General features: G+C 38.9%; 1 protein-coding gene across 5 annotated transcripts in view; it reads right to left on the reverse strand.

The window, feature by feature from the left end:
• Positions 1-17,656, reverse strand: part of CEMIP2 (cell migration inducing hyaluronidase 2) — a 55,550-nt gene that overhangs the window by 19,869 nt on the left and 18,025 nt on the right. For all 5 annotated transcript variants that reach the window (XM_065661162.1, XM_065661160.1, XM_065661158.1 and 2 more), the window contains exons 3-11: positions 16,372-16,512; positions 14,925-15,486; positions 12,134-12,303; positions 11,211-11,399; positions 7,907-8,076; positions 4,609-4,818; positions 4,024-4,229; positions 3,417-3,486; positions 230-358 (exon numbers count right to left, since the gene is read on the reverse strand). In XM_065661162.1, coding sequence (XP_065517234.1) covers positions 230-358; positions 3,417-3,486; positions 4,024-4,229; positions 4,609-4,818; positions 7,907-8,076; positions 11,211-11,399; positions 12,134-12,303; positions 14,925-15,486; positions 16,372-16,512 — 1,847 coding nt within the window. The remainder of the gene's footprint in view (positions 1-229; positions 359-3,416; positions 3,487-4,023; positions 4,230-4,608; positions 4,819-7,906; positions 8,077-11,210; positions 11,400-12,133; positions 12,304-14,924; positions 15,487-16,371; positions 16,513-17,656) is intronic.

The following is a 17,656-nucleotide window of genomic DNA, read 5'->3' on the forward strand; positions in this document are numbered from 1 at the left end:
TGATTTTAGTTGTGTTCTGCCTTAAGAGGATATTAAACAGTTAATACCTGAAATGTGGCAAGAAACTATACACATGATTATATACCTTTCTACACCACCTAGGTATGATAATATAGTTCAAACACAGCATGAATCCATCACGTAACCAGATTAAAATGTAAACAGACAATTCCCAATTTAGAATATTTACACATAAAGATTTATTTCTTTTAATGAGATAATACATTACCTTAAAGTTAGAGTGAATCCTGTTGTTATAGAAGATTCCTAGGGGTGTAAGCTCTGACTTGGTTTCAGTGGCCAAACTATGAGAATCTCCTGTAGCAACCCTGTGGAACAAATACCATATTCCAGCATCCTGCAAGCAAAGAAAGAGTGAAGTTACTTATAACTGAATCTGATACTACTATCAGTGCCGATCTATCTAATCACAAAGTAAGTGTACGCTAAGTGGAACTTGGATATTTTAGGTAAGTAAGTGAGTAAGAACATAGCTCAAACCAACTGTGCACTATGGAATATATTTTTCAAAACAAAGCCTTCAAACACCTCTCCAGTGAAAATGTGGAATTTTGCAAATAAGGCTATATTCTAGTGAAAATATGCACTAAAAAGTGTTTTGCTTTTCAGTGAAGCCATTTAACACATTTAAGATCCTCTAATATTTCAAGACAGAAAAGTATCAGAGTTAATGTAGCTTTTGCATTTTAGTTGCATTTCCTTACATACACTTGATTTTCCTTTTTTTACTAGTAAATCATACTGTTTACAGTAAAAATACTGGAAAGCCCTCCTCCCCTCTATACTGTTGCAGTCTAACTAAGGTTTGTTCATCTCTGCTCACATCATAATTTAATGACACAGCCAAAAAACCCACAAGAGCTTTCAGAAGAAGGGAAATAAAGCACATCAAGAAGTCTGGCCAGTTCAGAGCACAGTGCCAATAACATGCAGTAATAATTTCAGCATCTGTTCATTTTCTCCACATCTTCAACATCCCTGCTTTCAAAGAAGCTGGATTTATCTGCTAAATGAGACCAGTAAAAGTCCACTTTTCAACCACAGATGAGTTCACAAGAGATGGCATCAGGATATCATCTGCACAATACCTACAAACATAAAAAATTTTGCCTGGCCACATGGTTTGTGTCCTTATAAAATTAAAAATATCATTGCATAAGGCACATTAAAGGGTTAACAGTAGCTACAGAAACACTGTATACTGAGTGCCCATCTTCTGAAAAAATAGTCATCATCCTCTTGTTCAAGAAACATGGATAAAGCCAATTCATTCTGGCTTCAAACGTTCGATGCATTTCATTCAGAGTATACTCATTTTCCAAGCAGTCCTGGAAACTCTGCTTCTCAGTAACATATTCCCACCCGTAATGATGACACACTTTGACATTTCTAGTGATTAACAATTCCAAAGCAAATGTGGATGTTCCATTAATAAAAATACCAAAATCTTACTTCACATATAATTAAATACAGCTCTGTGCTTGGCAGACTCAAGTAATTCTCATCCAAAACATATTCCGATGCTTGGAAAAAAGTTTAATAAACTTAAAAGGTCCTTAAGCACTTGCAAGCATTCAAAAAAATTAAAATTCCACCACCACCACCCTCCAACTCAAACAAAAGAAACATCTATTGCTGATACACCCTTACAATAGGCTTCATTGTATAACAAAGGAGATGGGGAGGCAATGGAATTATTTCATTTGCTTGTGAATTGTTATAGTTTAAACCAGCAAAAGCTCTACAGTGCAGAGTTTGTATCAACACAGTTGGAGTATTCTGTTTCTGAAACATAATAAGCTGTAGTCCCTTTGCAATGGAGGTATATTAAGAGTGGCCAAACACATGAATGCTTGCTCTGACCACGCGCATTCTGGTAACAGAAGTGACATTTACTGTGATTCACTACAGAAGCAGGAAAAGACATTGCAGGTTTTGAACAGTAGATCAAGGAAGCTTTAACTTAACCTGCAATGCTAATACAAGGTAAAGCAATATTACGTAAAGCAGGAAAAATGGAAAAACATCGCACTGAATCATAGAATAGTTTGGGTTGGAAGCAACCTTAAAGATCATCTGGTTCCAAACGTCCTGCCACAGGCAGGGACACCTTCCACTAGACCAGGGTGCTCAAAACCCTATCCAACCTGGCCTAGGTTTGCTGTGCTTTGTTCTCAAACTTAGGTTTGCTTTCCCCCACTGAAGAGCCAAGAGAGGAAAATTCTTTTGTAAACTTCTAAAGGGGTTTACATGAAAATCATTACCAGTATATCTTTGCATCACAGCACAACTTTTCTCTTGGATCTGCCTTCCTCAAGCCCACCTCCAACCTGTCTGTGACTTTGGAACTAGAAGCACCAGCTTTACAGAACAGCCGTGTTTAGGAGGAGGCTGAGGTTTGTCATGGCATGCCTACTCTGCCTGCCAGAGTCCTAGCGCTGATTGGTTTGATAAGGGTGTCCAGATCCTTCCTAGTGGTAGACAGTCAACTAGAAAAGTTTGTCCAAAAAAAAAAAAAAAACCCAAACCAAAATAAATAAATAAATACTCCAGACCATACAAAATGTAGAACAAAACTTTCTAAGGCAATTTTAATACTCTAGATATTTTAACTCATTCAAAAATTTTGAATCCTGTCCTATTAATAACAGTATTCTGTGCCTACGAATACAATGACACACATTCATAATTCTACTTTCAGCACTGGAGCCTTTGCAACAACAGCCATCTTGCCTGTTTTCCATTCCCATTGATCTCTTCAAAACAATCCACTCAAAACCACGCACGTAACAGCCTTTCATCCAGTGCAGAACAGATGCCAGCCCCCTCCTCCACAATGTACTGAGTACTTCAGCTTTACTTTGCAGGCAGCTGTGACAAATGAATTTCAGTACTATAAAGTACACAACAAGCAAAACCATATCAGCAGTCAGATTGGAAAACAAATGACTAACAACTGACAATAAAAGTGTTTTAGCTGTTTCTTACACAATAAACATTTTTTGTAGTCATTTTTCATTCCAATAACTACAGCTATGAAGACAGATCTTCCAAAGCAGTCACACAGTAAACTCATAACAAGCTACAGAAAATACAAAAGCCTTAATATGAAATGCACTAGTTCTTTGGAAACAAAAGGATTTATTAGTACATACACTTATTGACAGTATTGTCAGGTCTACTGACTACAAAGAGGAAGAGATCTCCTCTGTTCCAGCAACAACAAAGATTTAAATGCACACCTAGGCAAAATTATAATACTAGTATGCTGCCAAACTTAAAAAGAACACATTCATACATAAAAATGTATTTAGTTTTAGCAGTGTAAATGTTACAGGTTTTACAAGTACCAGTGGCAGGAGTAGTTTATGTTAAATTACCTCCATATGCCTCACCTGTGATCCTGCTGCTGCATTATTTATAAGATGATTGTTGGGATGAGAAATCCAGAATGTCGAAACTGCCCTGAAATATTATTCCAAAACAATTCATTATGGAAAAAAGGTGTAACTCCTACAAAAATATCTCACCTTTGTAACAAACACATCAGAAAAAATCTAAACTGATGGCTGAAGTCATTACTTCATATGAAATAAAAATCACACCCCACACACACATTTAGAAACCAAAAATAATTCATTCAATGCACAGTGTTTTATTTAATGCTGTTCAGATACTCTGTGCAATGATAAACTGTTTTAATAAACTCCTACAAGAGATAAGTCTTATGCAGAAAAATATTGGTGACTTGAGAAAGTGCATGCCTTTACAAAGATGCAGCTTTAAAAGTCTGCTGAACAAGTATTGCAAAACACAACAGTCTTCCTACAAAACAACTTATTTTTTCTCCTTAATAGAAGACTAAACACTAACTCCATTTAAGGCATCTGCACTCTTTAAGTTATACATAAAAATGTTCCCATCTGTATACTGTCAAGAGATCACCAGCAGTTTTGCTGCTGCAGCTAGTTTGATTTTAATTTTTCACCGTGAAATACTCACATGCAGTCTGTGGCTGGCACTGGGATATAACTACCATAAACTTTATCCCTAATACTAGTACACATGCTGCTGTTTCTATCTGTAGGAAGAAGAGTGCCTGGTTTCGTGACAAGCCCAAGGTTGTGGAATAAAGTATTCCTCTGCTCAATGCCATCTTCTGTGAAGAAACAGTGACCTAGTGTGTCATAGCCAATGGTGTCCTTTATCTGCAGAAATACAAGTTCATTATGTCAGTGGCAACAGCAATTACTGAGATTTATTTGACAAGTACCATCTAGTTTTACTATCCTGGCACAGCTGCAGAGTGAAGCTTCCATATCAGCAGCTCAGATAATTCAAGCATATAGTTTTATTTATCCCTTACAAACACACTACTGTGTCTGGAGAGCTTAGCTGCCTGGAGCAATCCGAAAAAAACCAAAGTGGTGAGATTTGTTAAAAGCAAGTTAATTTTTTCATTTATTCGTTGCAATAAGAAAACATTTCTGAGAATTGAACTTGAAGAAGGAAGAGGACTGTTTTTGCTCTAGAAGGTCTTTTTAACATTTATTTCAAAGCAGTATGTTTTACTCTCCTTGCACCTACCAGCAAGCCATTAGTCGCATGAATAGTCACACATCTGGAAAAACAGTGGTGAATGGAAAGACCTTCCAGGTAAGTCTTAAAACTATAACCTCCTTTCTCATCCACATCCCCACAAAGGTGAAAGTGAACAGGGTAACTTCCAATCTGCTGCTGGCCCATTTGCTTCAATTCCACATAAGAGAGATGAACAGATGTAAAATTCTTCAAAATCTAAAGATATCACGAGAAGTCCAGAATGAATAACCACTATTTGCTTTTTAACCAATGTAAATACATTAATTAATACATCATTTATACTCGATAACTGGATGTACAGAAGTCATGTGTGCAGTTACCACAGGCCAACATAATGAAATACAGATCACTACTGTCTTACTTAATATCCTGCCTTACAAAACAGTGTCCTTCATAAATAAGCATAAAAGCTAAATCTCCATGTGGCTAAATCAGAGCCATTTTCATCAGATATATTGTCACACTTTACTGTTTGGTCTTTACAAGCTAGGATGTTAATTATTCTTTACATACTGTCCAAATATACAAAAGCCACCCACATCAGGGCCTGTCTATACTGAAGGTGCACCAATGTAGCCCACAGTATAGCCTGGGACAGGCTTAGCCAAATAATGTCACAGAATAACACACATTCAAAAGAACCTGCTGAGATAACTAGAATCACAGAATCAACTAGGTTGGAAAAGACCTTAAGACTGTCAAGTCCAACCTTTATCCCAGTACTGCCAAGTATACCACTAAACCATGGAAGATGAGGCCCTCAGTGAAATATTTTTTTGAACACTTCCAGTGACAGCGATTCCACCCCTTCCCTAAGCGGCGTGTTCCAATGCCTGACCACCCGCTCAGTGATCTCCAGGTTTTTACCTAGCAAAGAATACACCTATCCAGGGCCATGAGCAGCCAGTTTCTCCAGAAGAACATTGTAGGAGAATGTATTAAAGCAATGGCAGATTGCCCAATGCAGCTTCTCACCTTAATGTGTCTACAGTCTCGGAAGCTTAACTACCCTAAGTTCTCCTACAACTGGACCTTGAGCTTCTTTGTAGGCTCTAGCAGGGGAGAACAGCTACTATATACTCTCGACCCACGAACAGTACATCTCTATCAGGGAAAGCTGTCCACTTTGACCGAGTGTGCAACTCTGGGAGGGATGTACATGGTGTAGTGAGGAAGAAAGGGGACATTTGCCTAGCCAGACAGACCAGCTAAATCAACCTTGGCTACAAATGGAGTGACCATTGCAGAGAGATTGCCCTCACATCCAGGTTCATATCTGGTCCAATTGCCAGCTCAGCACAGGGTCAGCTTTAAGCCTGATGCTCAGCGCACAGCCCAAGGAATAGCTCCTGAAAAAGATGTTCATATAATGTTCATTGGTTCTCTCCCTTTCATTTTTCTAGTATCTAACCAGAATTTGTCTTGTTGAAGCTTGGTCCCATTGCCTCTTGCCCTATCTGTGCACCTCCAAGAATTGCTCTTGCCTGTCTGAACCCTCCTCTGTTCCTGAAGACAGCAGGAACATCCACCTTCCCCAGACCAAACAAGGATTGTTCTCTCAGTTCCTCCTCACTCATCATCACCTGCTCCCAATACACCACCTTTACTGGACCCACCCGAGTGCATCTACATCATCTTTGCAAAACTGGACACAGCACTCCTGAGGAACTTCTTTATTAAGGGAGATATGAAACCAGCTTCAAGTTCACAGTAATACTACCTAGTACAAAGTAAAAACATAACTGAGCTGTAGCCATAACACAGGAAAGCAGAAGTATTTTCTTCCATTTAACCTGCTATGAAAACAGAAACCAAGTGCAACAGCTAAACTGCAAGGAGCTAAACTAAGAAACAAAGCCTTTTTTATTATTTTAATAACTTACTTGTACTGAGTATTTACTAAAACTAACCATTTTCATATGTACTTTGTCCTTGAGAGAAACTAGTAGCGTAGAGTTCACCCCTTCCCTTGCACTCCTAAGGTTTGTATGCCTAAATACCAGAAGGGTTGTCAGAAGCCAGCATCCCAGAAATCTCCTACTCTTTAACATTTTAACAGCACTAACACAGTGGTAAAACTACAAATAGGCATCTCTCCTCATTGCCAGTAAGCCTCCTTTATCCCACTATCCAAGTGACCATCAGAAAATCCAGAATGATCAAAACCCCTGAGGCCATTAACATTTGCTAGTGCCTGGCCTCCTTCTGCTTAAGCACTGCAAGATTAACATAAACTGAAAATGCTTTTAGCTGAGGTCTAGGTTTGGCAGCAGACACTCAGCTACTAAGAACAGTCTCCTGGGAACAGTTTGACAACTTTGATGACCCAAAACGTTTGTTTTCTGTTCTATCTGCCAGACATCTGAAGGGTCTGCTGTATTTGCACTATTGTGGCAATGAAGGTCATGCTCTGCAAGATTCACAGCTTGTTATTATCTTCTTTCATTACATTATCTTAAACACAAAAGAGTGCCTTAGGCCCGCCTACTTCTCTTCCACAAAACAAAAGCTGCCACACAGTAGGGAAATGGCATATTTTCTTTCCCACCATTATGTTCACTGCTGAAAATTAAAATCTGCATGCAAACATATTAGAAAGAGAGATTTAAACTGTGACTAGCACATAATGAGCACAAAACATTTGCATATAAAATAAAAGGCCTCAAACTTTTCCAGCATCAGTGAAGAGCTGACAGACTGCCGCTCAATCCTTTCATCTAAAAATGTTAAGTGAATACGAATTTAGTTTCTTTAATACTGCTTTTCCTCAGCTTTATGTTTATGGTAGTAAAAGAAATTAGAAGCGGTTTCCTTTACATAACTTTAGTAATTAGTACTTTGATAAAAAATAAGTTAAATAAAAAAACCACCATGGTCCAGTTTCTTTCCTCTCCATGCCTCTCTAGTGCCCAATTTCAGATAAAGCACATCTCTAGGATTCAGTGCAGAAAGGCAGGGAAAGGAAGGGAGAAAAGGGAGGTCAAATTTTACTTTACAATGTAACAGGATGCACATGCATGGACATCACTTTTAAGGTTTAATCCCTTCCATACAACATCGTGGAATGTGGTGACCATTTCATGCACTGATACCTCTTTCTTCTGGTTCTGCAAAGACTTGACAAGGTAAATCTCATTTGGGGAAAGCTGAGAATAGTCATTTCTACACAAAGCAACTATATGAATCAATAATCTTTAGTTTTTCTCTTTAAGTTTAGCATTAATCTTTTTGTTCTCACTATACCTTTACATGACAGCAAGCTACTTTAAAATGCTTTTCATACCTTGATATGTCCACCAAATGTATCATAATTGAAGAACTGGCACTCCTTTTCACGATAGCAGGCATCTGCTGTCTCTCCCTTGATTAAGATGTTTCTTGTAAGAACTCCAACTTCTGCCCTCATGTCCACTCCATCAATAACTTCTCCTACATGAGGGAACTGAGGATTTTCTGTCCAAAACCAGTTTGAAGCAGGGAGGAAAAACAGACAAAAAAAAAGTTGTCATTAATTAAAAAACAAACAAGAAAAACCTTACATTATAAACAAGTTAACTGTATCAACTGTATCAACTGTAAAACCTGCGCATTCCAATACCTTCACATGCTATTGTCTCTTAGCTTTCCTTATGCTAAGGCACAAAAATCCCACAATAATTGTTAAATAATAAACATTAACCCAGCTAACACCAAATCACACACTGTGTTTGACTCTGACAGTTAAGCATCTTGCAGGATGATCAATCAAATATGCTACTCCATGTTTCCAAAACAACGTACTCCCTGCATATTTTTCATTTTAGTAAAACAACTAATCCTAAACAAATCCAAACATTATTTGCAAGTGCATCTTAATTTCAGTCCAATAGTTTGTGAACATAGAAGGATAAAGAAAAAAGACTAAATGAATCCAATGTATCTACAGATTTTTGATGAAATGTGGCTGCCCCAACCCTGGCAGTGTTCAAGGCCAGGCTGGATGGGGCTTTGAGCAACCTGATCTAGTGGAAGGTGTCCCTGACCATGGCAATGGGGTTGGAACTGGATGATCTTAAGGTTCCTTCCAATCCAAACCAGTCTTTGAAACATAGATGCGGATTTGCCTTAAAAGAAAAAAAGATGCTGGCTGATCAATCTGTTTTGAAGAAAAATTGAGAACTGAAAACACCTCTAGAAAATACTTAATTCATCCTCCTCTGAAAGAAAAAAGGATTTGCCCTCATAACTAATTTTGCTTTTTCCTGGATAGCTATTCTGAAGACACAAACTAAAATTAGGAAAACAAGATACTCTGGTTTTACACTGTTCTTCCAAAGAAACAGTAATTTATTTGTCTATGCAAACTGAGAAAATTATCTGCTCCAATAAACTTTACAAAAAAAAAAAAAAAAAAGTATTTATGTGGTTATGTGGTTAGTTTTTAGAAATACTTTTCCCTCTTTTTTTTTTTTTTTTGTTTGCTTGTTTTGGGGTTGGGTTGGGGGTTTTTTTGGTTGTTGTTTTATTGGGTTTTTTTTGGCAGGGTTTTTGTTTGTTTAAGTTTGGTGGGTTTTTTCATTTACTGGTTCCCTGAATAAAGATTGTCTCTATTCCTTCAAAGCTTACAAAAGGATACAAGCCTAAACTGGTCATTACCACAACATGAAGCAGAACCATTAGTGGTATTAATGCTATACCTGATGTTGAAGGTTTCAAAAGACAACAGATGTCTGTAAATAGGTCTACAATCCTTTCCTTGAAGTCTTATTCTATTGTTTCTCCCTATACTTGACCAGCATACATAAACACATAAAAAGCAAACAAAGAGCAACTAGGCCTCCTACAAAACATTGCATTTTAGTTGTCCTACTACCAAGGGGCCAAAATAGCTAAAAAACCTAGCAAAAAAATATACAAGAAATAATTTTGTAAGGTTGTGAGCTCTCCAGCATGTCAAGTTTGCCATTCCAAGGAAAAATCATTCTTTGTGGAATGAATATATATGGTGGTTTGAGGATTTTTTTCAACAGTATACATTACTGTGACAAAGGACATGATATTGGGGAGAAAAAAAAAAAAAACCCAAGACAGGACAGTTCATCTCCTTTAACATCTTTTAAAGATCTGTACATAGTTCACATAGCAGTTATTAAAAAAAAAAAGGCAAAAATCATGTATTTCATGCCATACTGTAAATCTTCTAAAAAATATATATTTTTAAAATCCTTTAATAGCTGCTCTTTCACAGCACATGATTTCTGAGACAAAACAGAGTTTCCACGTACACTACTCAGTGGTGACAAAAACCTTAAACTTCATACTCCAATCTTCAAGTTAAGCTTGCTGTTTTAAATACTGTACTAAATAACAAACACCTTTCAAGACACTTCAGAACAAAGCCCTGCAACTGTCATGCTTGACGGCACTAGATAAGCTCTGTGGTTTCATGCGCCCTGGCATTCTCTGATGCATAAGGTAAACTCAGATACTTTTTCCACATCTGGGGCTTCACAATGCAGTAGAACATACGTCACCCATGCTAGCGAATGCTGTGGGATGAAATCACACTGCGAAGTGGACCTACAAACTGGCAGTCCCCTAAGACATGGAGGAACAGGAAAGTTTGAGGGCCTTCACAGAAAACTTCCAAGAACAGAGGAAGAGCAGAATAGTTTGAAGAAGAGGAACATGCACTCAACAGAGGTGAACAGGACAAAACCTGCTCCTGAAGAGCACTGGCTGGCTGCTGCAAACTAACTGCAAAATACCACTAATTACTTTCTGCTGCAAAGTGACTCTGCAGCCCATCAGAAGGGAGCACCAGCTTAAGACTGGAGGCTGGTGGGACATCAGGGTGGAGGGCACTGATGCGGAGGGTGGGCATGGAACAGCAGAAGGAAAACACAGACGCTAGCAGAGCTGGGGAGCCAGTCTCAGGGGAGGCTCTTGTGAAGTCAAGCAAAATGACTCAGATAATAAAAAAGGAAACGGTCAACAACATGCATGACCATTTTGCACATATCACGCCCAAAGGAAAAACAGGCTGCAACTACTTAGGGATATCCTGTGTGAGCAGAGGCCTAGAAGTGCCACTTATTTCATAACTGTTCTGCTGATTGGGTGTGGAGAAGGAACTGCGGGAAGTGGGAGGGAGAAAAGAGACAGGTTCAAAGATTGCCATTTTCTTTTTATTTCCTTTTTGATTTTTATCTTCTTTCTCCAGAAAAAATTATAATGGTAACACTTCAAAAGATGGGAAGGGCACTAAAGGCAAAGGAAATGGTAATGACCACAACACCCATTCAAGCACATATAAAGAAACCTAGTGAAAGGACAGAAAGGATCCAAGAAAGGAGAACAAGCATAATCCTCTTTGAAGAAAACTAAAGCATTCTGTGAGCCTGGGAAAAAATGAGAAAGAAAAGTTAGTATGGTAAGCTGTGAGGCAGACCTGACATGATACAGAGCGATTTTTCAGCAAGAAGCCCCCATTCCAGAAACAGGCAAAAAGGCTGTTCTTTACTGCTCCCACTGAAAGGAACTGGCTGGCGTGTGCCACTGTGAATACTTAATTCACACAGATCTTCAAGTGGTGACTGCTCACATACCTTTGACTTTGACCTGATATATGGTACACTCAGGGCACGGAAGAAGGGTGAATTCCTCTGTCTGATACATTGAATAGTCTGTGCTTGCAACCACAATCCGGTCTCCAGGCTCCCAACCACTAACATCATCCAGGAGATTCAGAATCACTCCACCTACAGCTTCCACCTGGAAGCCTGAAATTGGGACACCTAAGTAAAAACAAAAACAAAAACAAACGAATAAGGCAAACACAATATAAGATTATATTCACCTTTATATGAAACCATTGCCAAGAAGGTACTAACAGAATATGCATGAAATTTCACCAGCTCCAAAGCCCTCTAAAGTACAATTCTGCTCTGAAACATGCCCATGTGAGATATCATTATAGCCTGTTTATTTGTCTGACCTTAAATAAAAGGAAAAGAAGGAACTATGAATTTAAAAATAAAATAAAACAAAATAATGAATATCCTATGGCAACAATATGCAGGTCCAGCTACCAACTTGGTATGCAAAAAGTTGACTGAAGTTCAGCATCAAACAGCAACAGAATAAAACACTTTACCTGGCTTCTACCAAGTTTTCTTTTAAGGATCATAATCAACATATCAGAACCTTAAAGTTAAAATACATGACTGACAAATTACTAAAAGAAAAATACCAAACTCTTTCAGCATTCTGTAAGACTCTTTATCTAAATATATTTAAAATGAAGACTCAATGTTACGCTGTTCACATCCTATACACAAATAGACTGAGAAATAGGGTGTACTGAAAAAGAAATGTGTCCTTACAATTCATTCATAGCAAGGAAAAAGAAAAATATATCTTACAGCAGGACTCAGAATATTAAACTGTAAGCAACAGCCCTAGCAAAAAAACATACACAGTATTTTTTACTTCTTCCCCAACAGCAGGATTTCACAAAACACTTTCCTACCATCGTTCCATTCGCTGTAAGCTCTCACAACAAACTTCTGACCATCCACTGTGAAAAATTCTTTCTGAGCAAGAGCTTTCCCACCAGTGCTGTGATTTTCATAGTTTCTCACTGATTCATTACAGGAAGAATTTCCACCACCTATGACACCAACGAAAGCCCAGGCTTGCCTGTGAAAAACAAAATAAATATTCAAATACAACGGTCTTAACAAATTCTTCACAAACAGGTAAAGGACAAAAGAAGGAGCACAGAAGTCATAAATAATTCTTAGTCTGCTCTTCCAAATTATTTTTTAAATGTAACTTCAAAATGCAGAAGAAAAATGGGTAGACCTCATTGAAAAGAAACATAGTGTAATGTAACTGTAGTTACATAGTGTAATGTAACTACATACAGATTGGCAAATACAAGAGCTCTTGACAGAGAAGACTTTAAGGTAGGTTTTTAGCACAACATTCAACAAGATTCCCTTTTTTCCAAAAGCAAATTGCAAGAGATGAGGACAGAAGTGATACAGGATCCTGCTCCCACACAGCTTTACTGGGGCACAGAAGGACTAGGAGCCAATGCCAATGCTCCTGCTGCAGCCCGCAGCCGTGACAGCATGGCAGCCAGGGGTCCCAGGAGATATACCATGCGGGCATCGAGTCTGGAGAGATAGACACCACCATCAGCAGCTGCCAGCAATCACTGTACTGGACAGGCAACACCTTTCGAACCTTTCAAGATGCTCAGACCCAGGAAAGGAACTGCATACTGTTAAACAACCTTTGCATGAGGGATCATCCTCGCGATGTTTCTGAAGGCTGAGACCAAGGGTTTTTAGTTCCCCCCACCTTGCTGGCACCAGCATGTAGCAGGGATGCTCTGCTCAACGCATCCAAGTTTTTCTAAACAAAAAAACCCAAAATAACCACATGCCACTAAGTTCAGAAAACAAGACAATTTTGCTTTCCTTTACTGCTCTGTAATGCCATAATTGTGTAGAGGAAGCAGTTGAGATCGTCTATGAAAAAGCTGAACAATTTTGCATCACTTAAGTTGAATCACTCACCCCATTTGAAAACAGTGTCTGCTAGCTAGACTGCAGTTTGTTGCTAATGATTGATTCAGAGGCAGATACTAAAACCACCTTCAATTCAGCTGCCTATATTTCAGTCCCCTCATGATGTTCTTCTTTACTGGGATTAAAAGGCCAAACGGAACTGTTCAGAGTTAACCTGTTCATAGGAACAGTACATACTGGGACAGCTTTTCAGTAACAGCAGCAAACAAACTGAACATTTCACATACCAGCATTTAAAATAAGTATCAAGACACTTAATGCATGCAAGAAGAGGCAGAAGAAGAATGAGAAAATATTCACCTCCATGCCAAAATCCTCCTTCACTAGCTTTACAGCTTTAACAAAATGACCCTGCTTTTCCTCAGTAAGCACTTAAGGAGAGCTTCTCACCCATCTTCTGTGGCAGAACAAGACAATTTTATGTGCTTAAAGAGCTTCTACCAACTAATGCGAAGATACAACAATTGGTTCAGCAGAGAAGGAAGAAAGGCTGCTTCTTCCCAGCTGCAGGCTGCAGAAGTTCCTCATTTCAGACAAGCTTGCATGGAGGTCATGAGCAGAGATGAACACCTGAAACCCACTCCTACAGGTCAGGTCATGGTGGCTGAACAATCATGACACAGGCTTCACTGCTTTCAGGAGCTGGTACTTACCACAAGTCTCAGCACCTCTGCACAAACTGCTTCAGAGGCAGTGCTGCAAGCACTTTCCATCCCATGACCACATACCTACATCAACTACTGACAGAAACATGCTCCTGATGAGAAGAGAGGTCAGAACATGTCATCCTAACTGACGCCACAGTGTGCCTCTGTCAAAGCAGAGGGAAGAAACTGACTGGAACCCAGATGCTGGGAGATAGTGAGGGGTAAGAGCAGAACAGAAAAACTAAACAACTGATTTCCTGGAAATAGTGGAAAATAGAAGCAGGTTATGCAACACCATCTTAATGAAAGCTGAAGAATGAATCAACACCTAGTTTGGAGAGTTGGTGTCCCTTTCATTTGTATTCCAACCCTGTGCAACACAAAGCCAAGTTCAGAACATGCACGGCAAAAAGTCATTTCCAACAACTGAATGAATGGCATGGCAGTTTTAATTTTCCTGATTTTAGTAATTCCTGCTACACTTCTTCTACCGTCCCACCATCCAAAACCTAACCAACTGAAAAGGGTCAAAAGATGCAGAAACACATAACAAGTGTAATTTAGTAGCAAAGTATTTTTACAGATCAGTTCCCCTGCAGAATCAGTGGAGGGGTTACACACTTTCATTTCAACAGCAAGTAAGTAAATAAGATGCCATTTGATACATAGGATTAACATGTTTCCCCTATATTCAGTTAGCCTTTCATTTGTTGCTCCTCCAAACATAGTCACACGCATTAAAAGCTTCAACTAGCAACTGTTTTCTGTGTGTTTGAATGACAAAAAAATTCCTTGTTGAACATTTGAATTTCTGTTAAGAACAGTGAACAAGAGCAATTACAAGCAAGTAATAAAATCTATCAGACACATACCTAAAACTGTCAGTCTCTCCACTATCAAACTACTGCACACTGAACACCACTACTCTACTACTGCAGTACTACATACAACATTGAGAATCCTTCAGAGACTTTAAGAACAGACACCACTGAAGTTTAACGAATGCCTCAAAGGTGGCAGAATCCATATCAGATCTAATCTTCACTCAAAACAAAAAGGGAAAAAAACTACTTACCTGTAACTCAACCCTCTGACAAACTTACTTCCCAGAAGATTTTGAATAGTCACTCTGGTTTCCTCCAGTAGATTTTTAGCAGCTGAATCTCCTACAGCAATAGCAACAATGCGACCAGGACTTCCATTTTTCAGTAAATTCTGGAGCTTCAAGCTGTCTTCTGAAAATTCATGAGTGTCAAACTTCAGCACTTCCAAAACCTCTGCCGTGTCCTGATCAATCACTCTCACATTTAGTCCTCGGGAAAAATTCTTTTTAAATGAATAATGACCATAGGCCAGCCCTGAGAAATACATAGTCTTTGATAGAAGAGTCCATGATAACTTCTGATGCCCATGTAATTCCAGTGTTCCTTCAGGGCCCACACCAATAAATTTTTGGCCAAATTCTGGCACATCAGCACCTTCGTTTGACTTCCCATACAAAATAATAGTTGCTTTGGATTTATAGCGGCATTTCTCTGCTCCAACATGAAGCATTCCACCATCCTTTATCAGGATAAATCGAGTTCTCAAGGTAATATTTTTAGAACCTTCTTTATCATCACCAAATACAAGTAACCCTAAAGGAGAAAAAAAAAATAAATTTCTGTAGGTCAAACCAAAATTGCAACAGACTTACAGAACCAGATTCTGCAATATGGACAACAGAAAAACTACAGGTTTTTTTCCCCACATTCATGAGTTAAGCTGTTATTCTCTTATACATGTTTAAGAATATCTGGGGAAGTAACTCCTACCTATTGTGATTACCTAAGAATTTGGTTGGTTTATTCCTAATTTTTTCTGACATTTTGGTAGAATTAGTAACATACAATGACCATTAGAAGACAATCAGATCTACAAGAAAGGCTACTACACAAGTCTTGTTTTACTATATCCTACAGAAAAGCATGTCGATGCTCCACTGAAAATACTCTACAGTGCTCATTCATCTTTCTAATGATATTACAGAATCACAGAATCACAGAATCCCAAGGGTTGGAAGGGACCTAAAAAGATCATCTAGTCCAACCCCCCTGCAAGAGCAGGGTAACCTACAGTACATCACACAGGAACTTGTCCAGGCGGGCCTTGAATATCTCCAGTGTAGGAGACTCCACAACCCCCCTGGGCAACCTGTTCCAGTGCTCTGTCACTCTTACAGTAAAGAAGTTCTTCCTGATGTTAACGTGGAACTTCCTATGCTCCAGTTTACACCCACTGCCCCTTGTCCTATCACTGGATATCACTGAAAAAAGCCTAGCTCCATCATCCTGACACCTACCCTTTACATATTTGTAAACATTGATGAGGTCATATTCCTGCCCTGGTAGCAGGCTAGAAAGCAAAAGCAGGGAACTGCGCAGTAACCTGCAACATAAAATTCCAACACATTTTTCATGTAATCACAGAAGTAAAAACTATGCGGTAAACTGAAGCATGATGTTGATCTTGCCATTTCATACCTCCATCCTGTATAACTATAGAGTGTACTGTAGCGTCTGAGTTCAGACGAAACAAATCCCCTTTTTTGATAAAAACTCTCTTTTCAGGATCTTTTCCAGGGCTCCAGTTTTTAAGACGAGGATTTTGATCGGGACAGTTCTCTGCAATACAATGTGAAATTCAGCTTTTAAAAACCAAGCATCACTATATCAATCAAGGCAGCATTACGATAAACACAAGCAAGGCAGAGCCAGTCACCCACAAAGGATTACAGCTCCTCTTGTGGTTACAATACTACAGCCACTGCTATTGTTTGTATTTGAGCATACAAAAAGATGCCTAAAAGGTGGCTACACTCTCGAGGGTGGAAGGCATTCTTACATTGAATTAAACTACTGGTAACCAGAGACTGAACTGTCAACATATACTGTTGACAATAAATACTTTCAAACCCCATCTGATTATTTCAAGATTTTCTAAATCACCTGTAAGAAAGGATGAGGAGAGGTAAGTGGGAAGAACTTAGATCCACAGAAGTCACACTGAGCACTAGGTCTTCTAGACCAGCTACCTAGGCCAACCAACATGGTTGTAGAACACCTAAATGTATCACGTCCCTCAAGGCCTCTGCCTGTGTGAGAAAGGCTGATCCTTTCTTGCTTTTACGCATCTGAATCACTTCTTTCAAAGTAGGTTTGCAGGTAAGGGATAAAGAGGGACAAGACATCCTTAGTAAATTTAGTATAACACCTTACTGGTTAGAGCAGTTTCCTTGGAGACCAGACATTTCGTCTAAACTCATAGTTTGTACTCCTTAGGAAGGCAGCTTAAGTATCAGGATATCAAACCACATGAGAGCAGTGACACTTGCAGTCCTTGCTGAAACCCTGCTGAAGGTCTGGCACTAGTCAGGCAATAACATCATACTACGAGACCAGAAAAGGAGAAGCAGCAGCAAGAAGTGACAGGGTTGCACGATTTCAGTTACAGTAATATAATATTCACAACAGGCACATCTTTAGCATATTAATTTAAGCAGCTGAGTAATGCAGCAGCATAGACATACTACAAAAACAGAAACAGGAAGCATATTCCTTGGATTTTCTTACCAAAAGTCAGACTGAAAATATTTTTCTTAAGAAAAAAAACAAACAAAAAGATGCCAAACCAAACAGGTTAGCAGCCAGACTGAGAGTAACAGTCAAAATAGCCTTTTCACATCTTATCTTTTGGAGAAAGATACCCACACATGTGCTATGCAACTTTGGGGGCAAAAACCTATTAGCAAGAGCCCATTCCTGCACA

Source organism: Lathamus discolor, chromosome Z (assembly GCF_037157495.1).
Source record: "Lathamus discolor isolate bLatDis1 chromosome Z, bLatDis1.hap1, whole genome shotgun sequence".
NCBI classification, from domain to species: domain Eukaryota; kingdom Metazoa; phylum Chordata; class Aves; order Psittaciformes; family Psittacidae; genus Lathamus; species Lathamus discolor.